We start from the raw sequence: 25,948 nt of genomic DNA, 5'->3' as shown, positions 1-25,948 counted from the left end.
ATTGGTTCCTTGACTGGCCAGACAGTACTACATTGAATCCTTCTTTCTGGTTACAGCTTATTTTTCCTTTGCCTGCACATACACCGAGTAATATGGCCTATTCTTTTCATTCACCAGTCATCATACACGTGACAACACTGAGATTACCACACAAGTCTTCTTCATTTAAGGGGTTAACTACTGCACTATAATGTTCAGTGGCTTTTTTCCCTCTTGGTAAGGGTAGAAGAGACTTTTTAGCTATGGTAAGCAGCTCTTCTAGGAGAAGAACACTCCAAAATCAAATCATTGTTCTCTAGTCTTGGGTAGTGCCATAGCCTCTGTACCATATTATTCCACGTCTTGGAGAAGAGTTCTCCTCCTTAGAGGTACACTATTCTATGTTACTTTCCTTCCTCTTGTTTTTTGGAAGTTCTTATAGTTTATATATGAAAGATTTATATCAATATTGTCACTGTTCTTAAAATGTATCATTTTACTTGCTCATCATTTCTTTTATAGTTCATTTCCCTGTTTCCCTTCCTCACTGGACTATTTTCCCTATTGGAGCCCTGGGAATTATAGCATCCTGTTTTTCCTACAGGGGTTGTAGTTTAGCTTAGAATAATAACAAGATATTTGTAAATATTTTATATATTACGGAGTAAATTCTTAGGTGTTTTTTTTTTTTTTTTTGTCCCTTCTTGTGAATTAATATAATGATAGTTTTTCCAAGCTGTAGGTATAGAACATTCTGGCAAATATTTTGTGTAAATTTTAAGGAATTCAATTACTATGAAATCCCCTCCATCTACTATTAAATAAACTTTCTGTTTGTAATTTTGAGTCACAATGATCTCTTGACCTCTCGATATCAATATATTTAAGAATGCTTACGGAAATAAACTGAAATAAAGAGAAATGAATAAATCCCAATTTCCTTGATATATAAACCAGTCTAACAAATAATAGATGCTTAAGTTTAACATTCCTCTAATGCAATCAGCTTGGCAAAGTTTGACAAATAACTTTAATTCGTCGGAAATTTCTTCACTTTTTATTTGTTCCTTTTCTTCCTTAGCTTTTCGTGCTTTTGATTATGTACTTAGTTCCATGTTCCTCATCGCTCAATCTACAATGGTAATTGTGGCCGCACTACTAGATATGCAAGTACATAGGAATGAGATGTGTTTCCAAGAGGGGGTTCTTAAGTTGAAAAGGTCTTTAGTCCAATATGATTAACTTTAGACATCCAGTTCATAACTCAGCCCTGCATTATTTTCAGTCACCTTATCTTTCTAACATTAGCGAGTTACCTTACACACGTCAAGAATTTTGACAACCTAATAAAATCTTCTTTGGCATGATCAAATGTTCACATAGAAACTACTTTATAGAGCCTGGTCTAATATTTGACTTTCATTCAGACAATACTTTTTGTAAATTGCTTATTTTACAAGAAAAAATTAGTAATGTACATAGGAGAAAAATGACAAAAGTGTTTGAAAGTTTAACTAACTCTCATTTGCAGTGTTGAACCTTTTGGAAAAGATCAAATACTGGATAATAAAATCTTGCATTTTCAACACTTCTTTAACACCCCAAGTTTTTAATAAAAAATAAAAAAAAAGTATTTAAGGTTGAAATTCAACTGAAAATGTTACCAATCATAAGGGTATAATTATTCGTGCAACATTTCTTCTCTGTTAACTCTGGGAAGCATTCAACAGAATTAAATCTACAGTAAATTCCTGACTTCTGACCTTAGGCTATAATTAATGGATAAAAAACATATGTAAGCTTCTATTACTTTCAAAACAGTATAAACTACAGTACCATACATTGTACAACTGAGTAGCGGCTATGGGCCTTCGAATAGTCGTAAGACAAGTACCATAGATAATAAACTTGAATTAACATATTGGTTTAGGGGAAAATAAAGATCTCCAATGAATTTTCTAATATATTCAGAAATAAAAATATAGTAGAAGTCAAACACCATTGCAAATGCAGTCAAATTATCTGTATTCAGAATAATGATTTGTAATCTTAATCAAAGATAGCACAGTAGTACAAAATTCAAAACTGGCATTCAATAACAGGTATCAAGTTTAAAAGAATGTTTCTTAAGAATCTAAGAAGGCAAATCTCCATAAAACAGTAATAATTTCAATCAATAACAAGTATCAAGTTTAAAAGAATGTTTCTTAAGAATCTAAGAAGGCAAAGCTCCATAAAACAGTACTAATTTCAATCAATAACATGTATCAAGTTTAAAAGAATGTTTCTCAAGAATCTAAGAAGGCAAAGCTCCATAAAACAGTCATAATTTCAATTAAATCTTATAACTACAACCATCACAGAATAAAGATCTAGACATCATGAGATTAGAAGTGTTGTAATTAACAACCTAAGTAAAACAGATCATTACAGTACACTTCCAGCAAAACGGGTTAACATTGAGCATACTACCTGCCGAGGGCTATCAAACACACGCTGGTCTTTACATGAGCTATTGATAAAGATTTCACTGGAAAGGTAAATATTATCAAGTAAAATGTACATCACAGCATTCCATTGTGACAATTAGTGTACTATACTGTACTGTATACATTAAACACTATCCCAATCTTTAAAAACCAAATCTTATTTTGTTCCAGAAAAAATATTTACATTTCACTATTTACAATAAATATGACGGGAAAACTTTTCGTTCTACTAAACTGTACCATTTGCCTTATCCTACTGTAAATTTCTTAAGATATTTATACAAAAGAGCAAAAAATATTCCACAAACACCCAGCTTAAGCATCTTAATTGCTACGACTGCCCCTGCACCCTGTACTGAATGAACAATCTTGTTGTTAAGGATGAAGACCATCTTGCTCTCTTCCAGAAGTCTCTGACGAGAATCCTCATCCATTTCTTCGGCAATTTTATTCATGGCTTCCGCAATCTTCTTCTTCATGGATGCTACAGTTCCCTCCGTTACCTCAGTGACTGCCATGCCTTCAGTGCGTTCCTTTGAAGAAAGCATAGTACTGTGTAGTGATTTGAATACATTGTAAAGAACAGTACCTCCTCTTAAAAATTTGAAGGACACTCCATAATCAAGAATAAATGGAGGTAGCATGTGTTTTTAATTCATCTTGCTTTAAAAGTATTATAAAAGTTACACTTAATAGAGCTCTAAATATTCATAGCAATTATGTTATTTTTATTAGTAAAATAAATTTTTGAATATACTTACCCGATAATCATATAGCTGTCAACTCCGTTGCCCGACAGAATTCTATGGAGGGATACGCCAGCTATCACAATACTAGAAGGGGGTGTACTTACAGCGCCACCTGTGGCCAGGTACTATAGTACTTCTTGTTGACACCTCTTCAATTTTTCCTCGGTCCACTGGTTCTCTATGGGGAGGAAGGGAGGGTCAATTAAATCATGATTATCGGGTAAGTATATTCAAAAATTTATTTTACTAATAAAAATAACATTTTTCAATATTAAACTTACCCGATAATCATGTAGCTGATTCACACCCAGGGAGGTGGGTGAAAACCAGTGTACAAGATTAAAGGATAGCTAAGTATCCCATATTTCATATAACAGTTATCTCAAATAACAATGAAATAATAAGTACCTGGTAAGGAAGTCGAATTGAACCGTTACTCTGCCTCTTTTTTAAGTTCGTCTTCCTTACTGAGCGCAGCGTTCCTCTTGGAGGCTGAATCAACCCAAAGGTGCTAAAGTATATAGGGTTGCAACCCCTACTAAAGGACCTCTACAAAACCTCTAACCCAGGCGCTTCTCAAGAATGAATAGACCACCCGCCAAATCAAAAGGATGCGGAAGGCTTCTTAGCCTACCGTAACAACCATAAAAACAACAATAAAAGCATTCAAGAGAAAGGTTAAAAAAGGTTATGGGATTAAGGGAATGTAGTGGCTGAGCCCTCACCTACTACTGCACTCGCTGCTACGAATGGTCCCAGGGTGTAGCAGTTCTCGTAAAGAGACTGGACATCTTTAAGATAAAATGATGCAAACACTGACTTGCTCCTCCAATAGGTTGCATCCATTATGCTCTGCAGAGAACGGTTTTTATTAAAGGCCATCGAAGTAGCTACGGCTCTTACTTCGTGGGTCCTTACCTTCAGCAATGCAAGGTCTTCCTCCTTTAAGTGAGAATGGGCTTCTCTAATCAGAAGCCTTATATAATACGAAACCCCGTTCTTGGACATGGGCCTCGAAGGTTTCTTGATGGCACACCATAAGGCTTCTGACTGTCCTCGAATAGGTTTAGACCTCTTAAGATAATACTTGAGAGCTCTGACAGGGCAAAGAACTCTCTCTAGTTCGTTACCCACCATGTTGGAGAGGCTAGGTATTTCAAACGATCTAGGCCAAGGACGTGAAGGAAGTTCGTTCTTTGCTAGGAATCCGAGCTGAAAAGAACATGTTGCAGATTCGGTCGTGAAACCAATGTTCTTGCTGAAGGCATGAACCTCACTGACTCTCTTAGCTGTTGCAAGGCAGACGAGAAAAAGAGTCTTGAGGGTAAGGTCCTTGAAGGAAGCTGACTGGAGAGGTTCGAACCTAGGTGACATAAGGAACCTTAAGACTACGTCTAGGTTCCAGCCTGGAGTGGATAGACGACGCTCTTTAGACGTCTCAAAAGACTTAAGGATGTCTTGAAGGTCCTTGTTGGAAGAAAGGTCCAAACCTCTGTGGCGGAGAACTGAAGCCAACATACTCCTATACCCTTTAATCGTAGGGGCTGAAAGGGATCTCTCATTCCTAAGATGTAGAAGGAAGTCAGCTATTTGGGTCACAGAGGTATTGGTAGAGGATATTGAATTGGCTCTACACCAGCTCCGGAAGACTTCCCACTTAGATTGGTAGACTCTACGAGTGGAAACCCTTCTTGCTCTGGCAATCGCACTGGCTGCCTCCTTCGAAAAGCCTCTAGCTCTAGCGAATCTTTCGACAGTCTGAAGGCAGTCAGCCGAAGAGCGTGGAGGTTTGGGTGCAACCTGTCTACGTGAGGTTGACGTAGAAGGTCCACTCTTAGAGGTAGAGTCCTGGGGATGTCGACTAGCCATTGAAGTACCTCTGTGAACCATTCTCTTGCAGGCCAAAGGGGAGCAACCAGCGTCAGCCGTGTCCCTTCGTGCGAGATGAATTTCTGCAGAACTTTGTTTATTATCTTGAACGGTGGGAATGCGTAAAGGTCGAGATGGGACCAGTTCAGTAGAAAAGCATCCACATGAACTGCTGCAGGGTCTGGAACAGGGGAACAGTACAGCGGAAGTCTCTTGGTTATGGAGGTGGCAAACAGATCTATGGTAGGTTGACCCCACAAGGTCCAAAGTCTGTTGCACACACTCTTGTGGAGGGTCCATTCCGTGGGAATGACCTGATTCCTTCTGCTTAGGCGATCTGCTGAGACGTTCATATTGCCCTGAATGAACCTCGTGACCAGAGTGAGGTTTAGACCTCTTGACCAAATGAGGAGGTCCCTTGCGATCTCGAATAGGCTCCTCGAATGGGTCCCTCCTTGCTTGGAGATGTAAGCCAAGGCTGTGGTGTTGTCTGAGTTCACCTCCACCACTTTGCCTAGCAGGAGGGACTTGAAGTTCAGCAGGGCTAAATGAACTGCTAGTAGCTCCTTGCAGTTGATGTGGAGCATTCCCTGTTCCTCGTTCCACGTTCCCGAGCATTCCCGTCCGTTCAAGGTCGCACCCCAGCCCGAGTCCGATGCATCTGAGAAGAGATGAAGATTGGGGGTCTGAATAGCCAACGATAGGCCCTCCCTGAGAAGGAGATTGTTCTTCCACCACAAGAGAGTGGTCTTCATCTCTTGGGTGATTGGGATAGAGACTGCTTCGAGAGTCGAACCCTTGTCCCAATGAGCTGCAAGATGGAATTGAAGAGGGCGGAGGTGGAGTCTCCCTAGTTCGACGAACAGGGCCAGTGATGAAAGGGTCCCTGTGAGACTCATCCACTGTCTCACCGAGCAACTGCTCCTCTTCAGCATGCTCATGATGCACTCTAGGGCTTGGCTTATCCTGGGGGCCGATGGAAAAGCCCGAAAAACCTGACTCCGAATCTCCATTCCCAGGTACACAATGGATTGGGAGGGAATGAGCTGAGACTTTTCTATGTTGACTAACAGACCCAGTTCTCTGATTAAGTCCAAAGTCCAGTTGAGACTCTCCAGACAGCGACGACTCGTGGAGGCTCTCAACAGCCAGTCGTCTAAGTAGAGGGAGGCTCTGATGTCCGAAAGGTGGAGGAATTTTGCTATATTCCTCATCAGATGAGTGAACACCATAGGAGCTGTGCTTAGGCCAAAACACAGGGCTTGGAATTGCTAGACAACCTTTCCAAAAACGAATCTCAGGAAAGGTTGGGAGTCTGGATGAATAGGAACGTGAACGTAGGCATCTTTCAAGTCCAACGAGACCATCCAGTCCTCCTGCCTGACCGCTGCTAGGACCGACTTCGTCGTCTCCATCGTGAACGTCTGCTTGGTGACATACGCGTTGAGCGCGCTGACGTCCAGCACCGGTCTCCAACCTCCTGTCTTCTTGGCCACTAGAAAGAGACGGTTGTAGAAGCCCGGGGATTGATGGTCCCGGACTATAACCACTGCCTTCTTCTGCACAAGTAGCGACACCTCCTGGTGCAATGCTAGCCTCTTGTCCTCTTCTTTGTAGTTGGGAGAGAGGTTGATGGGAGATGTGGTCAGAGGTGGTTTGAGGCAGAATGGAATCCTGTAACCCTCCCTCAGCCAACTGACAGACTGGGCGTCTGCACCTCTCTTTTCCCAGGCTTGCCAGAAGATCTTGAGTCTGGCTCCTACTGCTGTCTGGAGATGCGGAGAGTCAGTTTTTTCCTTTAGAGGTCTTGGAGCCTTTTCTAGACTTGCTCCTGGAAGAGTCTGGACGGGAGCTTCCTCGGCTTGGGGCTCTACCACGAAAGGGCGGTATGAACCTCGTAGCAGGGGTATCAGCCACTGGGGAGCGATAAGTCCTGGGGACTGAGGTAGCAACCTTAGACTTACGAGCCGATGAGGCTACAAGATCGTGTGTGTCCTTTTGTATCAGGGCAGCAGACAAGTCCTTAACCAGCTCTTCGGGGAAGAGGAACTTCGAGAGCGGAGCAAAAAGGAGTTGTGACCTTTGACAAGGTGTAATGCTGGAGGAAAGGAAGGTACACAGCTGTTCCCTTTTCTTCAGAACCCCTGATACAAACATCGACGCAAGCTCACCAGAGCCATCCCTAATGGCCTTATCCATGCAGGACATTAATAGCATGGCAGAATCCTTGTCCGCAGGTGAGGTCTTCTTGCTGAGGGCCCCCAGGCACCAGTCTAGAAAGTTGAACATCTCAAATGCTCTAAATACTCCCTTCAGGAAGTGATCAAGGTCTAAGAAGGTCCAGCAAACCTTAGAGCTCCTCATTGCAGTTCTCCGAGGCGAGTCTACCAGACTTGAGAAGTCAGCCTGGGCAGAGGCAGGTACTCCCAAGCCTGGTGCTTCTCCTGTGGCATACCAAACGCTCGCTTTCGAAGTGAGCTTAGTCGGAGGAAACATGAAAGAAGTTTTGCCAAGGTGTTGCTTAGTCTGCATCCACTCCCCTAAGATCCTTAACGCTCTCTTAGAGGACCTTGCTAGGACTAGCTTAGTATAGGTGGACTTAGCTTGCTGTATGCCCAGCGAAAACTCAGATGGTGGAGAGCGGGGAATAGCAGAGACAAAGTGGTCTGGGTAAACCTCCCTAAGCAGAGCCAAGACCTTACGAAAGTCAATAGACTGTGGAGAAGGCTTGGATTCATCCACGTCTGACGAGGGATCCAGGTGTGCCGCCTCATCATCAGAAGCCTCATCACCAGAGTGAAGCGAAGAGATCGGACAAGAATGCTGAACAGCAGAGTCAGAACGAGTAGGAACAATATTAGTGGTTTCCTCTTCAAGTATCTGTTGAGGGAAAACCTGAGGCTCAGACTGCAAAGGCTGAACAAAAGACGAAGCAGAAGGAAGGCGCATGGGTGGAGGAGGCTGACTCCTGGCATGAGTGGTTGAACCCAAGGATAGCGCTTGCTGAGCGGTTGGCGGAAGCGGAGTAGCAAGTTCCTGTTCCTGCGGTGTGAGCGGAGCGCGATGAGGTAGAGGCTGCGCAGAACAAGGTAAATGTCTCGCAAGCTGAGGCTCCTGAGGCGCAAGGCTAAGGTGTTGTGGTGCTTGCCTTGTGGAGGGTTGAGCTCGCTGCAGCGAGAGCTGAGGAGACTGACTCATGGACGGGAGAGGTTGTTGTACCTCAACCGAGCGTTGCATCACTGGTGGAGCAGCAAGTGGAGGCGGAGGAAGAGAGGTATAATCCTCCTGATCCCATTGTAAAGGTTGCCTTAAGGAAGGCGGAGGCTGAACACCACTGGGAACAGCAAACTCAGAACGTGGCTCAACATCGTACGCCTGGCAGGTGGTACTGCGATCAGGCGGAGCGAGCGCAGGCGGAGCGAGCGCAGGCGGAGGGAGTGCAGGCGGAGGCGGAGGCGCAACACTCTCAGCCCGACACTCACGCATCAAGTCCGAAAGCTGTGCTTGCATGGACTGTAGTAGAGTCCACTTGGGGTCGGCAGAAACTACAGTAGGCTGAGGTAAAGCCTTAACAGTCGAGCTCTGTTGTGGCAGAACCTTACTCCTCTTGGGCGGAGTGCAGTCGACTGATGACTGCGGCGAGTCAGAGCTGAGCCAATGACTGCAGCCTGGCTGAGCACTCGCGGACTGGACTCTGCGTTTGAGTGGTCTAGAGACCTGAGTCCAACGTTTCTTCCCTGACAATTGATCAGCGGACGAGAAGAAGACGGGCTCAATCGTCTGCAGGTGGGAGTGACGGTCTTTGGAAGACACGCCCGCAACCACCGAGGATACTTCAGAGCGCCGATCAAGGCCTGCCGAACCCTTTTGCCCTTCGACATTGCTTCTCCCCTGGGCTTGGGAGCTTGCAAGAGGTCCCGGACTGGGAGGACGACAGGCACGCATAGAAGTATCCTCACGCACCACACTGACACTGACACTAGCACTTGGCACTGCACTGACACTAGCACTCGTCACAGCACTGGCACTAATCCCACCCACTGCACTCTTGACCTTCAGTTCCTTGACCTCGGCCATAAGAGACTTGTGATCACTTACCACTGACTCTACTTTATCGCCTAAGGCCTGAATAGCACGCAAAACAACAGACATATCAGGCTGAGGGCAAATAGTAGGTTCGGGGGTAGCCACTACAGGGGTAGGAAAAGGTAGGGGATCATGAGGTGAGGAAAAAAGTGAAGAGTGAGAAGAACTCCTCCTAACTCTACCTCTCTCTAACTTAGTAGAATATTTCAAAAGACGGACAAATTCAAGTTCCGAAAGTCCGGCGCATTCCTCACATCGATTTTCTAACTGACAGGGCCTGTCCCTACAGTCAGAACAAGCGGTGTGAGGATCTACCGAGGCCTTCGGAATACGCCTATTACAAGACCTACATCGTCTATGGGTGGGGGCTTGCGAAATGTCAGACATCTTGAATCCAAAGAGTTAGCCAAGGGGGGTTCCAAAATCAAGCAAAAGATCGATAACCGTTAATCAGGACTATATAAAAGCTATCTAAGCTAATATAAGAAGGTTTCCAGTAAAGCGACAGCCGAAATCTGAGAGAATACTTCACCAATTAGCCGTGAAAAAACTCGAAGATCATAAGCGTATCCCAGAACGTCTTGCCAGAAGCACGACAGAGGAAAAATTGAAGAGGTGTCAACAAGAAGTACTATAGTACCTGGCCACAGGTGGCGCTGTAAGTACACCCCCTTCTAGTATTGTGATAGCTGGCGTATCCCTCCATAGAATTCTGTCGGGCAACGGAGTTGACAGCTACATGATTATCGGGTAAGTTTAATATTGAAAAATTATTATTATTATTACTTGCTAAGCTACAACCCTAGTTGAAAAGGCAGGATGCTATAAGCCCAGGGGCTCCAACAGGGAAAATAACCCAGTGAGGAGAGGAAACAAGGGAAAAATTAAATATTTTAAGAACAGTAACAACATTAAAATAAATATTTCCTATAAAAACTATATTTACTTGGTAAATATTGTTCAAGATATTCATGTATAGAAATTAAACAAAAACAATAAAAAATCAGGTACTGAACTATAATGCACTCTCTGTAATGAATTCAAGAGCATTAACTTGCAATTTCTTTACTTACTAAATTACAGTTAATGAGCCCTACTGCTACAAATATAAACAAACCAAAGTACAAATAATTTATGATTTCAATAACCTTTAAGATTTTAGGAATCTCTCTATTCAATTTCTGCATCACTCCTATACCATCCCAGTAACTCATTAACGTTAATATTCTTTGATACAACTGCAAAATGAAAGCACAGCAGTTCTCAGTACTGTATATCTACTGTACATTTACAAGAAGGATAACTTTAAATATTCATATTCCATATTGGTCTTCATAATTCTATTAATTGTATTTTATGTATCAATTATAGAAAAATATTGTCAAGAACAGAAATAAAAAGCTATTATTCCAATATTTCGGCTGATAGTAAACCAGTGGCCGGCAGAATAATAAAGTGCTACTCAGTTCAGCCACAGATCAATCACTTTTTAACAGTCTTCCATGTAAAAGACATCATCAGAATTGAGCATTGCAGGCCGTACTTCAATGCAGCTGACTTATATAACAAAATAAGAAAAAAAAAAAAGTATAATACACCACTTACCTTTCGAGAAAAAGTCAGCTTTTCCAACAAGGTTTTCTTTCGACGCAATATTTGTCCTCCGGAGAGAAGTCCCATGTACAAATGATATATGTAAGCTGTGAGATAGTAAGGATTTTCCTTTTCAATCTCCTCCAAATGTTGCAAGTATTCACACACACTTTCTCTAGGTGTATAGTTTTTCTTCCAGTCACTACCCATGTAGTAAGCCAAGTCCTAAGAAAGACAAATCTTTTTATGAAAACAATAAATTAAATTCTTAAGCAAGAGACTAACTTCCTTTTCATGGTTAGTATCTGAGCTAGCCTTGAAATGAAGATTACAGTAGTTAGAAAACTAATCAAGCTCTTCAAAATCCAGAATACTTATCATAGACAAATTCTGTGAAATAAAAAAAAAAGCATTTAAAAGTTAAAAGTTAAAGTTGTGGGTTTTAGGTCTCCACTGAGACGATCTACATCATTCTCCTCGGGCAACCATAAGCCAGCAGGGACTAACACTAGCCCCCTCTAACCTCCCCCCCAGGCGCCACCCTGGGGAGTACCAAACGGTAGAAGGTCTCACGATATGCACGTCCCGGCGGGGGACGCGAACTCGGGACCTCTGAAACAGAAGCCTGCGACGCTACCAACCTAGCTATCCGGAGTTTAGTATGTAAAACTACATACTGTAACTCAACGACCAGAATTAAATTTATGTCAACATCAAGCAACATATCAAATATGATTTCTCTTCACGGAGAGCCTTACCTTTTCAAATGCTTCCGTGCGTCGCATACCGGGAACATCTAGTTCACCAATCAATGTATGAGAATATCGTTCTAGCGCTCCTTCTAAGTATCGGAAGACCTCATAAAACACTAGCAATCCCTCTGCCCATACTCTATTTTCTGACATTGCTGTAAAGGTACAGACTAGATTTAAAATGAAGTACAGTACAGTGCACTACAGAAAATAATAATTTCCCTTCTCTGAGAAATAAAACAAAAAGGTTCATTAACAGTACAGAAATATATTTCCATACAGAGCAGAATAGCTAGTGAATAAATTTTAAACCAAACAATAATAGTACAGTATGGTATTGAAGCCCTATGTATCATTATCATCAACATCATCATGATACATAGGGCTTCAATACCATACTGTACTATTATGTATATATCCATAATATTATACTATGTACACAGAGAAAACTTACCAATTCCAAGCTTAGCATTAATCAAGGCATCACTAACATTATGAATCTCCCTGGTGACAATTCGCATTTTCTTAGTAAACGGAACGTCTGCATTATCACTCATTCTGAAAAAGAAAAACAAAGAAAATGTTAATTATCAAAATTATACTTGGGAAATATAATGATCGGTCAACTTGCTGAAAGCTATTTCTATGAACCTAAGGTGAACCCCTGGTGTTATAGGCTTTTGAATATGTTTTCAATAAGGAAGAAATACTTTTAATTTTAAAATGTAATTCAAAGGAAGTTTTCGGAAAAATTTTCTCAAATAATTGATGGAATGACAGTTATCATCATGACAAACAACATTGTTCTGACCTCCCAAATTTAATCTAAAGAGCGAGTTAAAGTGACTTTAAGAGGAGGTCTTCAATGTCAGTGACCCTAGTAACTGTGACACCAGAACACTAAGTCACTTAATTGGTAGAGGTCCTGGGTAGGTAGGTCCCTGAATTCTGGGTTAGTGGCACATAATGGTGAGGTACCAATAAGGTAAGACATTGAATCATAATTTATGTCATATACTGTGGTTGTCTATGCAATTTTTTGAATCGCATTTAATCCTTTATCTTGTTCTATAGGCTAGGACCATCTCAAGTCAAGCAGGTCAATGCATCCTTAGCGAGGTTAGGCTAGTAAGTACTGGTACCCCTTTCAAATGCTATTTATCTTTTTTGTGACAATTTATTTTCTTTTAAGAAGAGACATTTCTAGCGAGTTTAAAAGGATATGTTTCCAACTTCTCAGGAGTTCTGAATTTCACCATGTCCGTTGGCATCGGGCAAAATCATAATGTTTACTAATAAGTAATTCCCAGTTCACAGCTGGGGTTTAACAGTTCCATACAATAGTTAGAAAGATGGGCTATAGGTTAACCCTAGTTCAGGAATACAGGTTGAGCATATGATCAAACCTTGAACGGATTCATAATAACCAATTTATGCTAGGCAGAAACTTCCCCATATTAACCATCATATTTCCCTAAGATTAGAATGGGTTAAGTCAGAGCAAGTTGTTTAGCCTGGGTTAGGTTAAGTCATGGCAAGTTGTTTAGCCTGGGTTAGGTGATGGCAAGTTGTTTAGCCTATCATCCTATGACTTTAGATGGTTTTCTGCATAGTTCACACCTTAACACTAGATACATAGAAAACACAATTACCTTTAATCAAAAGGGTTAAACACACACACACACACACAAAAAAAAAAAAATGGTTTCATCCAAGGGACAAAATCTAAGCAAGATAACAGAATTTAAGTAGAGTGATCAGAATACTTTGATAAAATAAGTGTTTCGGTGAGAGATTTTATTCAACGTGAGTAAAATATACTTTTAAGATTGTTTTTGTGAAGTTTAAACCTTATCCTACCAGAATGGTTGCTTGCATAATAAAACAAACTGTGCCTTAGCTGTTGTGTACAAGTTCAGCTTATTCTAGGAGGGATAGATGTAGATTCTGATTTCAGCCTAAGTAATTTCGAAATAAGTCCTAATTGTGCTAGGAGAAACTTGTAAGTCATTTACGTGTACCATGAAAAGGATAAAAGTTAAAGCACTTACTTTCTTCAGATTTTTGTCCACTCTACTTCGAGTCTTCGTCTCTTCGACTTTGTTATGAAATTATGATGATGAACTGTTCCATATGCTAGTTCTGCTCACTGGGACATCTTAAGCTTTATAATATTTAATAAAAATGCCTAAGATTTAATAAAATTGTAAAAAACATTAATTAAAATATTTAATGTCAATTAAGATATGTTCTCTTCTTTATTTTATCCTATAACTGTGGCCATGTTAAATACTAGTTCGTAGAAAACGTTTCATATAGACAGTAGAATGCCGACACCCAGTCTGGGCCAGGTTGCCAGATTTGCCTTTTTTCCGGCCAAAAAAAACTCAAATTTGACCTTTTTGTATTTAAATAGGTTGGCCTTTAGTAATATGAAAAAAGCCGAGCCTTAAATACTATATTTTTTACCTTTTTCTATTAATGGGTTGGCCTTTTAAAGCCTCTGTTGATTAGAAATTGACCTTTTCTCATTTAGAAAACCTGGCAACCCTGGTCCGGGCTTGTTTATCAAAATCAGCTGATTTCCTGCCAATTCCACATAGACATCCTATAGGATGGATGTATGAAACTCTTAGTGTAGGGATAAAGTTAAATATATTATACATCACTTAAACTTTAGTAAATATAAAGAGATAATTGCTGTAGTGAAATATGATAAAACGTGTGTTGCATTACAACTTCATCAAAGGTAAAAGAATTAGTTAGAATTGCCGTTAAAATCAATAAATTCCTCTTGTGTAGCTTAAAAGATGTATTATTAATGTATCTTAGTTTCAGTCTAAAACTGTGAAAATATATAAATGCTATTAATAATTTCAGATAGAAAGAGGAATAAACATAGGATGATGAGCCTTTGGTAATCAAAATGAGATTATTAAAAGTCAAATACCACTTCCTATAAAATGATGGTTCTACCAATATCAACTTATGCATTTAAAACTTAGAGCCTTATTTAAGCCTCAGAATATAAGCTAGATACAACTCGAAGAACCATAGAAATAACAATGATGGAACTAACATCAAGAGACAGAAAAAGAGCAGGATATATACCACAGCATACATGGTAGAGGATATTCGAACAACTTGTAAGAAAAAGAAATATACATGACAGGGCATACAATGAAAATGACAGGTAATGGATGGGCATTTAGAATAACAGAATGGGCGCCTAGAGATTACATACTAAGCATGGGAAGGAAGAGAAGATGATGAATTAACGAGCAAAGAAAAATTGCTGGTATAGACTGGCATAGAAAAACCATAAACAGACGGGAGTGAATGGTGCCTCTAAAATCTGTTCTACAGTAGACTAGTTACAACACACACACACACACACACACACACACACACATACATACATATATATATATATATATATATATATATATATATATATATATATATATATATATATATATATATATATATATATATATATATATATATATATATATCATGTGATTACGGATGTAAATAGGCCTATTCCTATTGTTTTGTTAGTTCCCTACCTTGACGATAACTGTGTATGAAGATATCCCGTTACATTTTGAGAGCATAACCTAATTAACAATTAAGTACTTCCGTCAAGGAGCTTATATTTTTACTTGCGTTTATTCATTTATCTGTTTTTAATCTGTTAGCAGGATTACGTTAAACGTTCTTGCCGAATTTTCCCTCAAATTTTAATGATGGGTAGGTATTATACTCTGGAAGAACCCACTGGTTATAATTGTAATTGTTATTATAAAGTAGATTCCTACACAGTCAATATATGAAAAAGGAAAGGCTTGGTCCGTAGACTTTAATAAAACGTTGACCCTTCATTGACGGAGGTCTGAAATCTATAATTGTTCTTTCTATTTGTTTTCAATATATCTCTCTTCTCATTCTAGACTTAAGTATATGAGTAAACTGTTATACATGCATGTTTGTTTTCCATCGCCACAATGGACATTGACATCTTGCAGAACTCATTTTTTTTTCTACTTTACTTAAAAACTTTTACATGCCTACTACTGACTAATAAACCGATTTTATTTTCGTAATCTACATTCTCCTTTTGAGCTTACTGATGAAACTTAAATGATGAATAGGCATTAAGTAGCAGAGATTTGTGAAGTTTCGAGTTAAAGATGACCAGTCTAAAATGTCCCTTCCCAGTTTTCTTATATTTTTCTTTCTTAAGTAGCCATTTAGAAAAACAAAAGGTAGGGTTAAATTTACATACAGTAGTACTCAAAGTGTAATGGAAGAATTACTAAGAGAAAAATAGCACAGTTTTGCGGCAAAAGAGAGTAATGGTCTAGGGAATGTAAACAGATAATTCACAAACATGAATTATTTTACAGAATGCAATAATGAGAAATACCCTCACAATTATATTTCACCACTGATGTGCACTTTATATATATTACGTTTTACAGTGTAATGAGAGAGGTAGATTGGGTACTCAGATAAAACAAACAAACAAACAAACAGATTGGCAGTGGTTTTGCCACACAATCATCTGTAATAATCTACCATATAGAGAAAGAATCTTTTGAGATAAGGAAATACAAGTAACATATATATCTCTCTGTGCATTTATACAGCTATCTATTTATTCATATATATATGTGTATATGTACGTATGCGTATATTACAGATCTTATAATTTGGCGGACCGTAAAGTATATTCAATTTGATTTAAATATAATGTACTGCACAATACTCTGACCCATATTTTGCAAAATTACTAAAAAGTTAAAATAAAGTCTGGTAGGTAAATATATTTCTAAAAAATGTATTTATTTAATGGAATACAGAAAATATTCTAACTTAAAATAATGTTTGAGTTTTGAAACCTTACTTTTGTGATACTTGACACCAAACAGAATTAGATGTCAACACAAGACTTGTCAAAAGGTACCAAACAAATACTGGCTCAGCCGACATATTTATACATTGTCTTGTTTATGTAAGTAAAAACATTTTATATCCAATGATAGACGTTTAGTTATCTTGTCCGGTTTTAGGTTATTTACTTTTATTCATATTAATTAACAGGAGGAATAATTAACACTTACCTGTCGTCTCCATAGCTAGACCTATGATAGCACCGACTACTATATCGGTTCTGTATTCTGGTTTATTTAAACGCTGTATCTCTAATTAAAACATATTGTATATTATTTATGATTTTATCTATTGTAAAAGGAGAACATAAGAGACTTTGTCTTGTGGTAATGGTGAACGTCAAGAGACTGGAAACGAAATCTGGTGAAATGTAGAAAGACATAGGCCTACCTGATTATGGAGCCAGCCTCCCGTTAGCCCTAAATGCTGACCAAACTTATCTCAGTGTGATGTGTGTTGTAAAGTGAAATTTGGGGATGTATCCTACGTTTAGTGGAACTGGAGTATGTGTGCAAGTCCCAGGAGAGAAAATAGGGTTATGGTACTAAGTTGCCGGAGGGAAACTAGGCCTATAGTACTATATGATAAATTTTTGGTAATATTTTACTGTATTACATGGAAATGTAACCTAGGGAAAAGCTACCTTTTCTTACCAAATTTATAGTACATTTGTTCTGGTTAAGTTTAGGGGCTCAGGTTAGGTAAGCCTTTAAGGGGCTGTATGTATGTTAGCGGCCACCTGCATGTATGATTACGGCTATCATAGAATACGGCAGTGTAAGGGGATGGTTGCAGGGGGCATTAGCCCCCCTGTTAGGTAGGTAGGTAAGGACACGGCTTGTAGGTTAGCTTAGGGGGGAAAGTTGAGCTTAGTTGATGTCCATTTTTAACCCACAAGAGAGGAACTGGCCGGTGATATACAAAGGCTCTAAGAACTAGTCCTATGGTATACCAAGTGGTAGGAGATAACGCCACCCCCCCCCCTGCGACCCCCCTTACACTGCTGTACTCTAAGTTAGCTGTAATCATACATACAGGTGGCCACTATCATACATAAACCCCAGCGAAACTTTCTTTTATCATCACGGCTAATAGCACCAAGTAATTCATATAGTCTATATGGGTTTAAACTAATGTACTACTAATGATTAATTGAAATATGCTGATTGAAATATTTTGGGAAGTAGAGGTTAATGTAAAATAAAACCGGTTTTGTTATAGTATAATAATAGACCATTGGAAATGACAACTGGATACTGTAGATTTCTTCAAACCCACTATTTTGAACTCCATAAACCTTCATTCTATTGCTACATATAACCTAAATACTGTACTTATTTTTGTAAAAAAATTCCCAATTATCCTTACTTGCATACATGACTAGACTTTATTATGATCTTCTCCCGTGACGATGTAACCTCCCGAGAACATTTCGTAAAATTCACGACAGGTGTTGCTGCTTTTCTGACTTTGTCTTATTTATTTCAGTATTATTATTAGTGGTAGACATTTTCAATCTCCAATCGGAGGTGTTTTTACTGTCTTGCGAATTTTCTTGGTCAATCTCCTATTTCCACATATACTGGTGCTAGCTCTGCCTGCGACACATTTCCATTTATAGGGAATAAGAATTGTTATTGCGTTCATAGGAGTTTTAATGTTTTGGTTGCCGTTGATGACAGGAAAATGTACTTTCAAGTTTTAATGATGGGTCAAACCAAGAAATTCATTTGAAAAACTTAGTTTTTTAAGGGAAGCCAGGTGGGGAGTTAAATGATTGTATTTTTTGTGAGGTGAACTACCGAATTGTGCAGACGAGCTTACCCGATGAGTTTCCTAAATCAATTCCTATAGGGTTGTGACTTGTCTCTTGGGCGTGCAGAGGATACAAGGCTCTAAGGGTGTAGACCCCATGGGTAAGTATGCAAATCCTAGTTTAGGTTAGGTGAGGAATCTTAGCTTAGGCCATAACCTTTTGCTTGATTTCTCTTTGGAATATGACTTTTCAGTTGTAACATTTCGAATTGTAAAATATCTATACAGTACAGTAATTTGAAATATACTGATATCCACCAGATATCTTCATTAGAATTGTTAGAAATACAGGAATACCTATTGTTCCTACTCGACATATAAACTTTCGTTTTCTAATTAGGGATATTTTTTCAATATTAAACTTACCCGATAATCATGTAGCTGTCAACTCCGTTGCCCGACAGAATTCTATGGAGGGATACGCCAGCTATCACAATACTAGAAGGGGGTGTATTTACCAGCGCCACCTGTGGCCAGGTACTCAAGTACTTCTTGTTGACACCTCCTCAATTATTCCTCTGTCGTGCTTCCGGCAAGACGTTCTGGGATACGCTTATGTTCTTGGAGTATTTTCACGACTTTGGTGAAGTATTTCTCTTTGATTTCGGCTGTCGCTTTACTGGAAAACTTCTATATTAGCTTAGTTAGCTTTTGGAATTAATTTGATTAATTTTGGTGACGAGAGAGTATGAACTCTCGTTCACCTTTCAATGGCCGACCCTTCCCTTAGACGGAAGTGTTGGTGTCTAAGAGAGTATAGACTCTCTTTCTTAATTTTGCTTAACAAAAGTTATAGATTTATTTTATATCTCTCCGCCTCTTATAGGCCTCTTCGATTAACTTCCTTTTATTATAAACTCATTAAAATTAATTTTTATATTTGTTTATATTCGACCTTCCTAATAGTAGGCGGTCTTTTACCGAAGTTAATAAACTTTGAGCCCGTCATTTCGGTTTTTCCTGTTAACATATTTTGCTATTTCCGCCACAGAGTTTGAAAGATTTTCTTTGACAGTCTCGTACTGTTTTCAAAGCTGAACTAACGTTTTGTTTTGTCTCTGCAGTTGTTGACGTTCAGAACGTTCAACTTGCACTCTATCGTTACGATAGAGAAAGAATGTTCACGGTTTCACGTTGCAGTAAGAGTAACCGTGTCTAGCGTTTTGTTCATTCTTTCTTAACTTAATGGTTTTGATCCTAATAAAGGAACTTTTCAGTTTTTTTTTTTTTCCTTTAACAATAATATGTTTTAACGATATATATGATTGGGCTCTTCTCTCAGGTTCTAAGTCAAGAGAGAGAGAGAGAGAGAGAGATAGAGACGGAGGGAGAAAGAGGATAAACGTTTCATTCAAGCCTGCCAGGCGTACGAGTAACGTCGTTATCGTTTTTTTTTGCTCTTCTCCCTAGTCTCTTTAGGGGAAGAAACTTAACGTTTCTAGAGTGATCTAGTGTTTAGTCTCTTTCCAACCACTGATTTATCTTTCATTAGATTTTTCTGTTACATTGTAATTCTGTTTTCGCAATTACTAACTTTGAGAAAGGATAGAATTGCGTATTTCAGGTACAAACCACTTAAAGTTTCGAGTTCAGTGAAATAAGCGCAAACAGAAATCAAAGTGATAAGTGATTAGTGCGTGAGGGTACTTTTGTGCGCGCCAGTCGTCCTCCCAGTCCGGGACCTCTTGCAAGCTCCCAAGCCCAGGGGAGAAGCAATGTCGAAGGGCATAAGGGTTCAGCAGGCCTTGATCGGCGCACAGAAGTATTCTCGGTGGTTGTGGGCGTGTCTTACCGAGACCGTCACTCCCACCCGCAGACGATTGAGCCCTTATTTTGCTCGTCTGCAGAAGAGATTAGGGGAGAAAATAAAGGCAGAGTAACGCTGGTCTCAGGTCTCAAAACTTCTTAAACGTTAAGTCCAGACCTATGCCAGACGTACGAAGTTAAAGTTCACAACCCGAATGCAGTCATTGGGTTAGCTCTGACTCTCCTCAGTCATCAGTTGATTACACTCCGACTAAGAGGAGTAAGGTTCTGCCACAACAGATCTCTGCTGTTAAGGCTTTACCTCAGCAGAACTTAGTGTCTGCCGACCCCAAGTTAACTCTACTGCAGTCCATACAGTCACAACTTTCGGTCTTGATGCGTGAGTGTCGGGCTGAGAGTGTTGCACCGCCTGCACTCCCTCCACCTGTTCTCGCTGCACCTGTGCTCGCCCAGCCTGCACCTGCTCCGCCTGTGCTCGCCCAGCCTGCACCTGCTCCGCCTGGTCGCAGCACCATCTGCCAGGCGTACGATGTTGTGAACTCTACTACAGTCCATGCAAGCACAGCTTTCGGACTTGATGAGTGAGTGTCGGGCTGAGAGTGTTGCTCCTCCGCCTCCGCCTACACTCCCTCCTCCTACACTCGCTCCGCCTGATCACAGTACCATCTGCCAGGCGTACGATGTTGTGGACTCTACTACAGTCCATGCAAGCACAGCTTTCGGACTTGATGAGTGAGTGTCGGGCTGAGAGTGTTGCTCCTCCGCCTCCGCCTACACTCCCTCCTCCTACACTCGCTCCGCCTGATCACAGTACCATCTGCCAGGCGTATGATGTTGTGGACTCTACTACAGTCCACGCAAGCACAGCTTTCGGACTTGATGCGTGAGTGTCGGGCTGAGAGTGTTGCACCTCCTGCACTCCCTCCACCTGTTTTCGCTGCACCTGTGCTCGCCCAGCCTGCACCTGCTCCGCCTGTGCTCGCCCAGCCTGCACCTGCTCCGCCTGGTCGCAGCACCATCTGCCAGGCGTACGATGTTGAACCACTTTCGGAGTTTGCTGTTCACTGTGTTGTTCAGCCTCAGCCTTCTTTAAGGCAACCCTTGCTTTGGGATCAGGAGAGTTACACTCTTCCTCCTCCTCCCCTTGCTGCTCCACCAGTGGTGCAACTCTCGGTTGGGGTACAACAACCTCTCCCCTCCGTGAGTCTGTCTGCTCAACCAGCGCTGCACCGAGTTCAACCCTCATCTAGGCAAGCTCATCTACACCATGCACTTGCGCCTCAGGAGCCTCAGCTTGCTAGAACTTTACCTTGTTCTGCGCAGCCTCAACCTTCTCATGCTCCACTCATCTCTCAGGAACAGGAACGGACTACTCCGCCTCCGTCCTCCGCTCAGCTGGTGCAATCCTTGGGTGCAACTCTTGCTAGGAGTCAACCTCCTTCACCCTTGCACCTGCCTTCTGCTCCGTCTGTTGTTCAGCCTATGCAGTCTGAACCTCAGGTTTTCCCTCAAGTTGAGGAAACCTCTGTTGTTGTTCCAGCTCGTTCTGACTCTGCTGTTCAGCATACCATGGTTTAAACCCCATGCAAGCATGCATAAAGCACTCTAGCACTGGTCATGGAATTTCTGAGAAATGTTAAACGCCATGCACACGCTCTGCTTTCCTTTCAGCAGGCTCTGCTTACAGCAGGCTCTACTTACTACATGCTCAGCATTCAGCATGCTCTGCATTCAGCATGCTCTGCATACAACATGCTCTGCATACAGCATGCTCTGCATTCAGCATGCTCTGCATACAACATGCTCTACATACAGCATGCTCTGCATACAGCATACTCTGCATACATCATGCTCTGCATACCTTACCGCATGCTTCTCAACACATCTTGGGTTGTTGCCAACTCACTAGACTGTCAAGCAGTTTCATAACGTTGCCTTCTAGTCTGCTGCTTTGCACCAGTGAACCCTCACTCAGAGAACTTAGCTTTTCTAGGATAAGGTCCCTGTAGATGAGAAAGTTCTTTTCTCCCTCCTTCTGATATTCCCTTGAGGACTCTGTCATTTGGAGGGAGCCTTTAGCTGCATAACCTCTTATGGACTTTTATTTAAGCATAACATGCTTACAGGGAAGGTAATGGTTACACTTCAGCCGCTAATCCCGTCTGTTACCACACCTGCTCCCATAGACCTTGAGCTGTGTTGCATGACATGCAGTCCAAGCTTAGTGCTTGTTAGAGGATTTTTTGTTTACGGAGTCAATGTGTCACGGGGAAGACGTTCAACAACCAACAGAAGGGACTTGTTGTGACGCAGTGGGCAACCTCAGCAACCCGTTAAGGAGTTGTCTGTACGACCCAGACAGTCTAGACAGATTCGGGTTGTCACTGTACTTCCTCGCTTGCCCATGATTGACAGTTTACAGACTGTGCAGCAGTATCATGATCTTGTGTCCGGCTCCGTCAGACGACTGGCTTTTAAGAGCTCCCTCAAGTCGTCGCTGTCTGGAGATTTTCAAATGGACTATGGATCTGACCAAGGAACTGGGCCTCCTGGTCAATTTTGAGGAGTCTCAGCTCGTTCCATCCCAGACCATTGTCTCCTTGGGTATGGATCTTCAGAGTCGAGCTTTTCGGACTTGTCCGTCGGCCCCAAGGATCTTCCAAGCCCTAGAATGCATCCAGAGCATGCTGAGAAGGAACCGATGCTTAGTCAGGCAGTGGATGAGTCTAACAGGGACACTTTCATCGCTGGCCCTGTTCATCGAGTTAGGGAGACTCCACCTCCGCCCCCTTCAGTATCATCTAGCTGCTCACTGGATAAAGGACATGACGCTAGAGACGGGCTCAGTTCCTGTTTCCGAAGAGATGAGGTCTACTCTAACGTGGTGGAAGAACAGCATTCTTCTCAAGGAAGGTCTACCATTGGCTGTTCAGTCCTCCGACCACCGTCTCTTCTCGGACGCATCGGACACGGGCTGGGGTGCGACACTGGACGGACAGGAATGCTCGGGAACATGGAATCAGGAGCAAAGGACACTTCACATCTATTGCAAGGAGTTGTTGGCAGTTCATTTGGCCTTGATAAACTTCAAGTCCCTCCAGCTTAACAAGGTGGTGGAGGTGAACTCCGACTACACCACAGCCTTGGCTTACATCTCCAAGCAGGGAGGGACTCATTCGAGGAAGTTGTTCGAGATCGCAAGGGACCTCCTCATTTGGTCAAAAGATCGAAAGCTCACGCTGGTAACGAGGCTCATTCAGGGCGATATGAATGTCATGGCAGATCGCCTCAGCCGGAAGGGTCAGGTCTTCCCCACAGAGTGGACCCTTCACAAGAATGTTTGCAGCAGACTTTGGGCCCTGTGGGGTCAGCCAACCATAGATCTATTCGCTACCTCGATGACCAAGAGGCTCCTCTTGTATTGTTCTCCGATTCCAGACCCAGCAGCAGTTCGCGTGGATGCCTTTCTGCTGGATTGGTCCCATCTCAACCTGTATGCATTCCCGCCGTTCAAGATTGTCAACAGGGTACTTCAGAAGTTCGCCTCTCACAAAGGGACACGGCTGACGTTGGTTGCTCCCCTCTGGCCCGCGAGAGAATGGTTCACTGAGGTACTGCAATGGCTGGTCGACGTTCCCAGGACTCTTCCTCCTAGAGTGGACCTTCTGCGTCAACCTCACGTAAAGAAGGTACACCCAACCTCCACGCTCTTCGTCTGACTGCCTTCAGACTATCGAAAGACTCTCAAGAGCTAGAGGCTTTTCGAAGGAGGCAGCCAGAGCGATTGCCAGAGCAAGGACGACATCCACTCTCAGAGTCTATCAGTCTTTATGGGAAGTCTTCCGAAGCTGGTGCAAGGCCAATGCAGTTTTCCTCAACCAGTACCAATGTAACCCAGATTGCTGACTTCCTGTTACATCTAAGGAACGTAAGCTCCCTATCAGCTCCTACGATCAAGGGTTACAGAAGTTTGTTGGCAGCGGTTTTCCGCCACAGAGGCTTGGATCTTTCCTCCAACAAAGATCTACAGGACCTCCTTAGGTCTTTTGAGACCTCAAAGGAACGTCGGTTGTCCACTCCAGGCTGGAATCTAGACGTGGTCCTAAGGTTCCTAATGTCATCAGGATTCGAACCGCTCCAATCAGCCTCTTTTAAGGACCTCACATTAAAAAACTCTTTTCCTCGTGTGCTTAGCAACAGGTAAAAGAGTAAGTGAGATCCACGCCTTCAGCAGGAACATAGGTTTCACATCTGAAACGGCTACATGTTCCTTACAGCTCGGTTTTTTGGCTAAAAACGAGCTTCCTTCCCGTCCTTGGCCTAAGTCGTTCGAGATCCCAAGCCTGTCCAACATGGTGGGGAACGAACGGGAGAGAGTACTTTGCCCAGTTAGAGCTCTTAAGTACTATCTAAAGGTCAAAACCATTACGAGGACAATCAGAAGCCTTATGGTGTGCTATCAAGAAGCCTTCTCTACCAATGTCTAAGAACTCAGTTTCTTACTACATCAGGCTTCTGATTAGAGAAGCAAATTCTCATCTGAAGGAAGAAGACCTTGCTTTGCTGAAGGTAAGGACACATGAAGTGAGAGCTGTGGCTACTTCAGTGGCCTTCAAACAGAACCGTTCTCTGCAGAGTGTTATGGATGCAACCTATTGGAGAAACAAGTCAGTGTTCGCATCATTCTATCTCAAAGATGTCCAGTCTCTTTACGAGTACTGCTACACCCTGGGTCTATTCGTAGCAACGAATGCAGTAGTAGGCGAGGGCTCAGCCACTACATTCCCATAATCCCATAACTTTTTAACCTTTCTCTTGAATACTTTTTATGGGTTGTACGGTCGGCTAAGAAGCCTTCCACATCCTTGTTGATTTGGCGGGTGGTCAATTCTTTCTTGAGAAGCGCCAAGGTTAAAGGTTGTGATGAGGTCCTTTAGTATGGGTTGCAGCCCTGTATACTTTAGCACCTTTGAGTTGATTCAGCCTCCCAAGAGGAACGCTGCGCTCAGTAAGGAAGACGATCTTATTAAAGGCAGAGTAACGGTTCAAGTCGACTTCCTTACCAGGTACTTATTATTTCATTGTTATTGTGGATAACTGATTATATGAAATATGGGATACTTAGCTATCCTTTAATCTTGTACACTGGTTTTCACCCACCCCCCTGGGTGTGAATCAGCTACATGATTATCGGGTAAGTTTAATATTGAAAAATGTTATTTTTATTAATAAAATAAATTTTTGAATATACTTACCCGATAATCATGATTTAATCGACCCTCCCTTCCTCCCCATAGAGAATCAGTGGACCGAGGAATAATTGAGGAGGTGTCAACAAGAAGTACTTGAGTACCTGGCCACAGGTGGCGCTGGTAAATACACCCCCTTCTAGTATTGTGATAGCTGGCGTATCCCTCCATAGAATTCTGTCGGGCAACGGAGTTGACAGCTACATGATTATCGGGTAAGTATATTCAAAAATTTATTTTATTAATAAAAATAACATATTTCGGCGTGAGCTGGAATCAGTCATCGAAATGAATAACGAGCCATTATTTGGCAAGAGGGGCTGTGGGGGAAACTCCTGTCCCCCTCTCAGGTAGTTTCCCTTTTGCTTCAACTGTTATGCTGTTCGTTATTGCAACGCTTTTCAAACTGTAAACTCTTTCTCTTATGTTGTTTGGTTATTGATTGAGGAATGGAAAGAGTTAACTGATGTATGGCATTGGACAGTCAGACACTGCAACCGCTTCGTGGTGAAGATGGCTGTACGGTAGATCACACTCCCTCTGTGCTTCGTGTCGGGGACATGTCTGTTCGTAGGCATCCCCTAGCGCTGAGTGTCGATCTTATCAAAAGTGGCACACTAAGGACTGATTCTTTGCCTGATAGA

At 41.7% G+C, this 25,948-nt stretch overlaps 2 protein-coding genes across 2 annotated transcripts in view; one reads left to right on the top strand and one right to left on the bottom strand.

The window, feature by feature from the left end:
- Positions 1 to 1,929: 1,929 nt before the first annotated feature.
- On the bottom strand, positions 1,930 to 13,681 carry LOC137652408 (heme oxygenase 1-like). The gene is made up of 5 exons (XM_068385802.1): positions 13,569 to 13,681; positions 11,972 to 12,075; positions 11,524 to 11,672; positions 10,778 to 10,990; positions 1,930 to 3,001 (listed from the first exon to the last, which is right to left on the bottom strand). The coding sequence occupies exons 2-5, from the start codon at positions 12,072 to 12,074 to the stop codon at positions 2,717 to 2,719; spliced, it is 750 nt and encodes a 249-aa protein (XP_068241903.1). The 5' UTR covers position 12,075; positions 13,569 to 13,681; the 3' UTR covers positions 1,930 to 2,716.
- Positions 13,682 to 16,442: 2,761 nt separating this feature from the next.
- Positions 16,443 to 25,948, top strand: part of LOC137652407 (conserved oligomeric Golgi complex subunit 1-like) — a 78,706-nt gene continuing 69,200 nt past the window's right edge. The window contains exon 1 of the mRNA XM_068385801.1: positions 16,443 to 16,534. The gene's annotated coding sequence lies outside the window, so the exon portion shown is untranslated. The remainder of the gene's footprint in view (positions 16,535 to 25,948) is intronic.

This window comes from Palaemon carinicauda, chromosome 13, assembly GCF_036898095.1.
Source record: "Palaemon carinicauda isolate YSFRI2023 chromosome 13, ASM3689809v2, whole genome shotgun sequence".
NCBI classification, from domain to species: Eukaryota; Metazoa; Arthropoda; class Malacostraca; order Decapoda; family Palaemonidae; genus Palaemon; species Palaemon carinicauda.
The sequence above is the reverse complement of the archived record's forward strand: the minus strand, read 5'-3'. Positions and strand labels throughout refer to the sequence as shown.

Bases quoted from the DNA above. Each gene is read 5' to 3' on its own strand.
- LOC137652408 (XM_068385802.1), bottom strand. From the start codon at position 12,074: ATGAGTGATAATGCAGACGTTCCGTTTACTAAGAAAATGCGAATTGTC. The intron at 11,673-11,971 runs GTAAGTTTTCTC...GTACCTTTACAG, and splicing joins TAATGCTAAGCTTGGAATTG to CAATGTCAGAAAATAGAGTA. The intron at 3,002-10,777 runs GTAAGTGGTGTA...CTTTCTTCAAAG, and splicing joins AGCTGACTTTTTCTCGAAAG to GAACGCACTGAAGGCATGGC.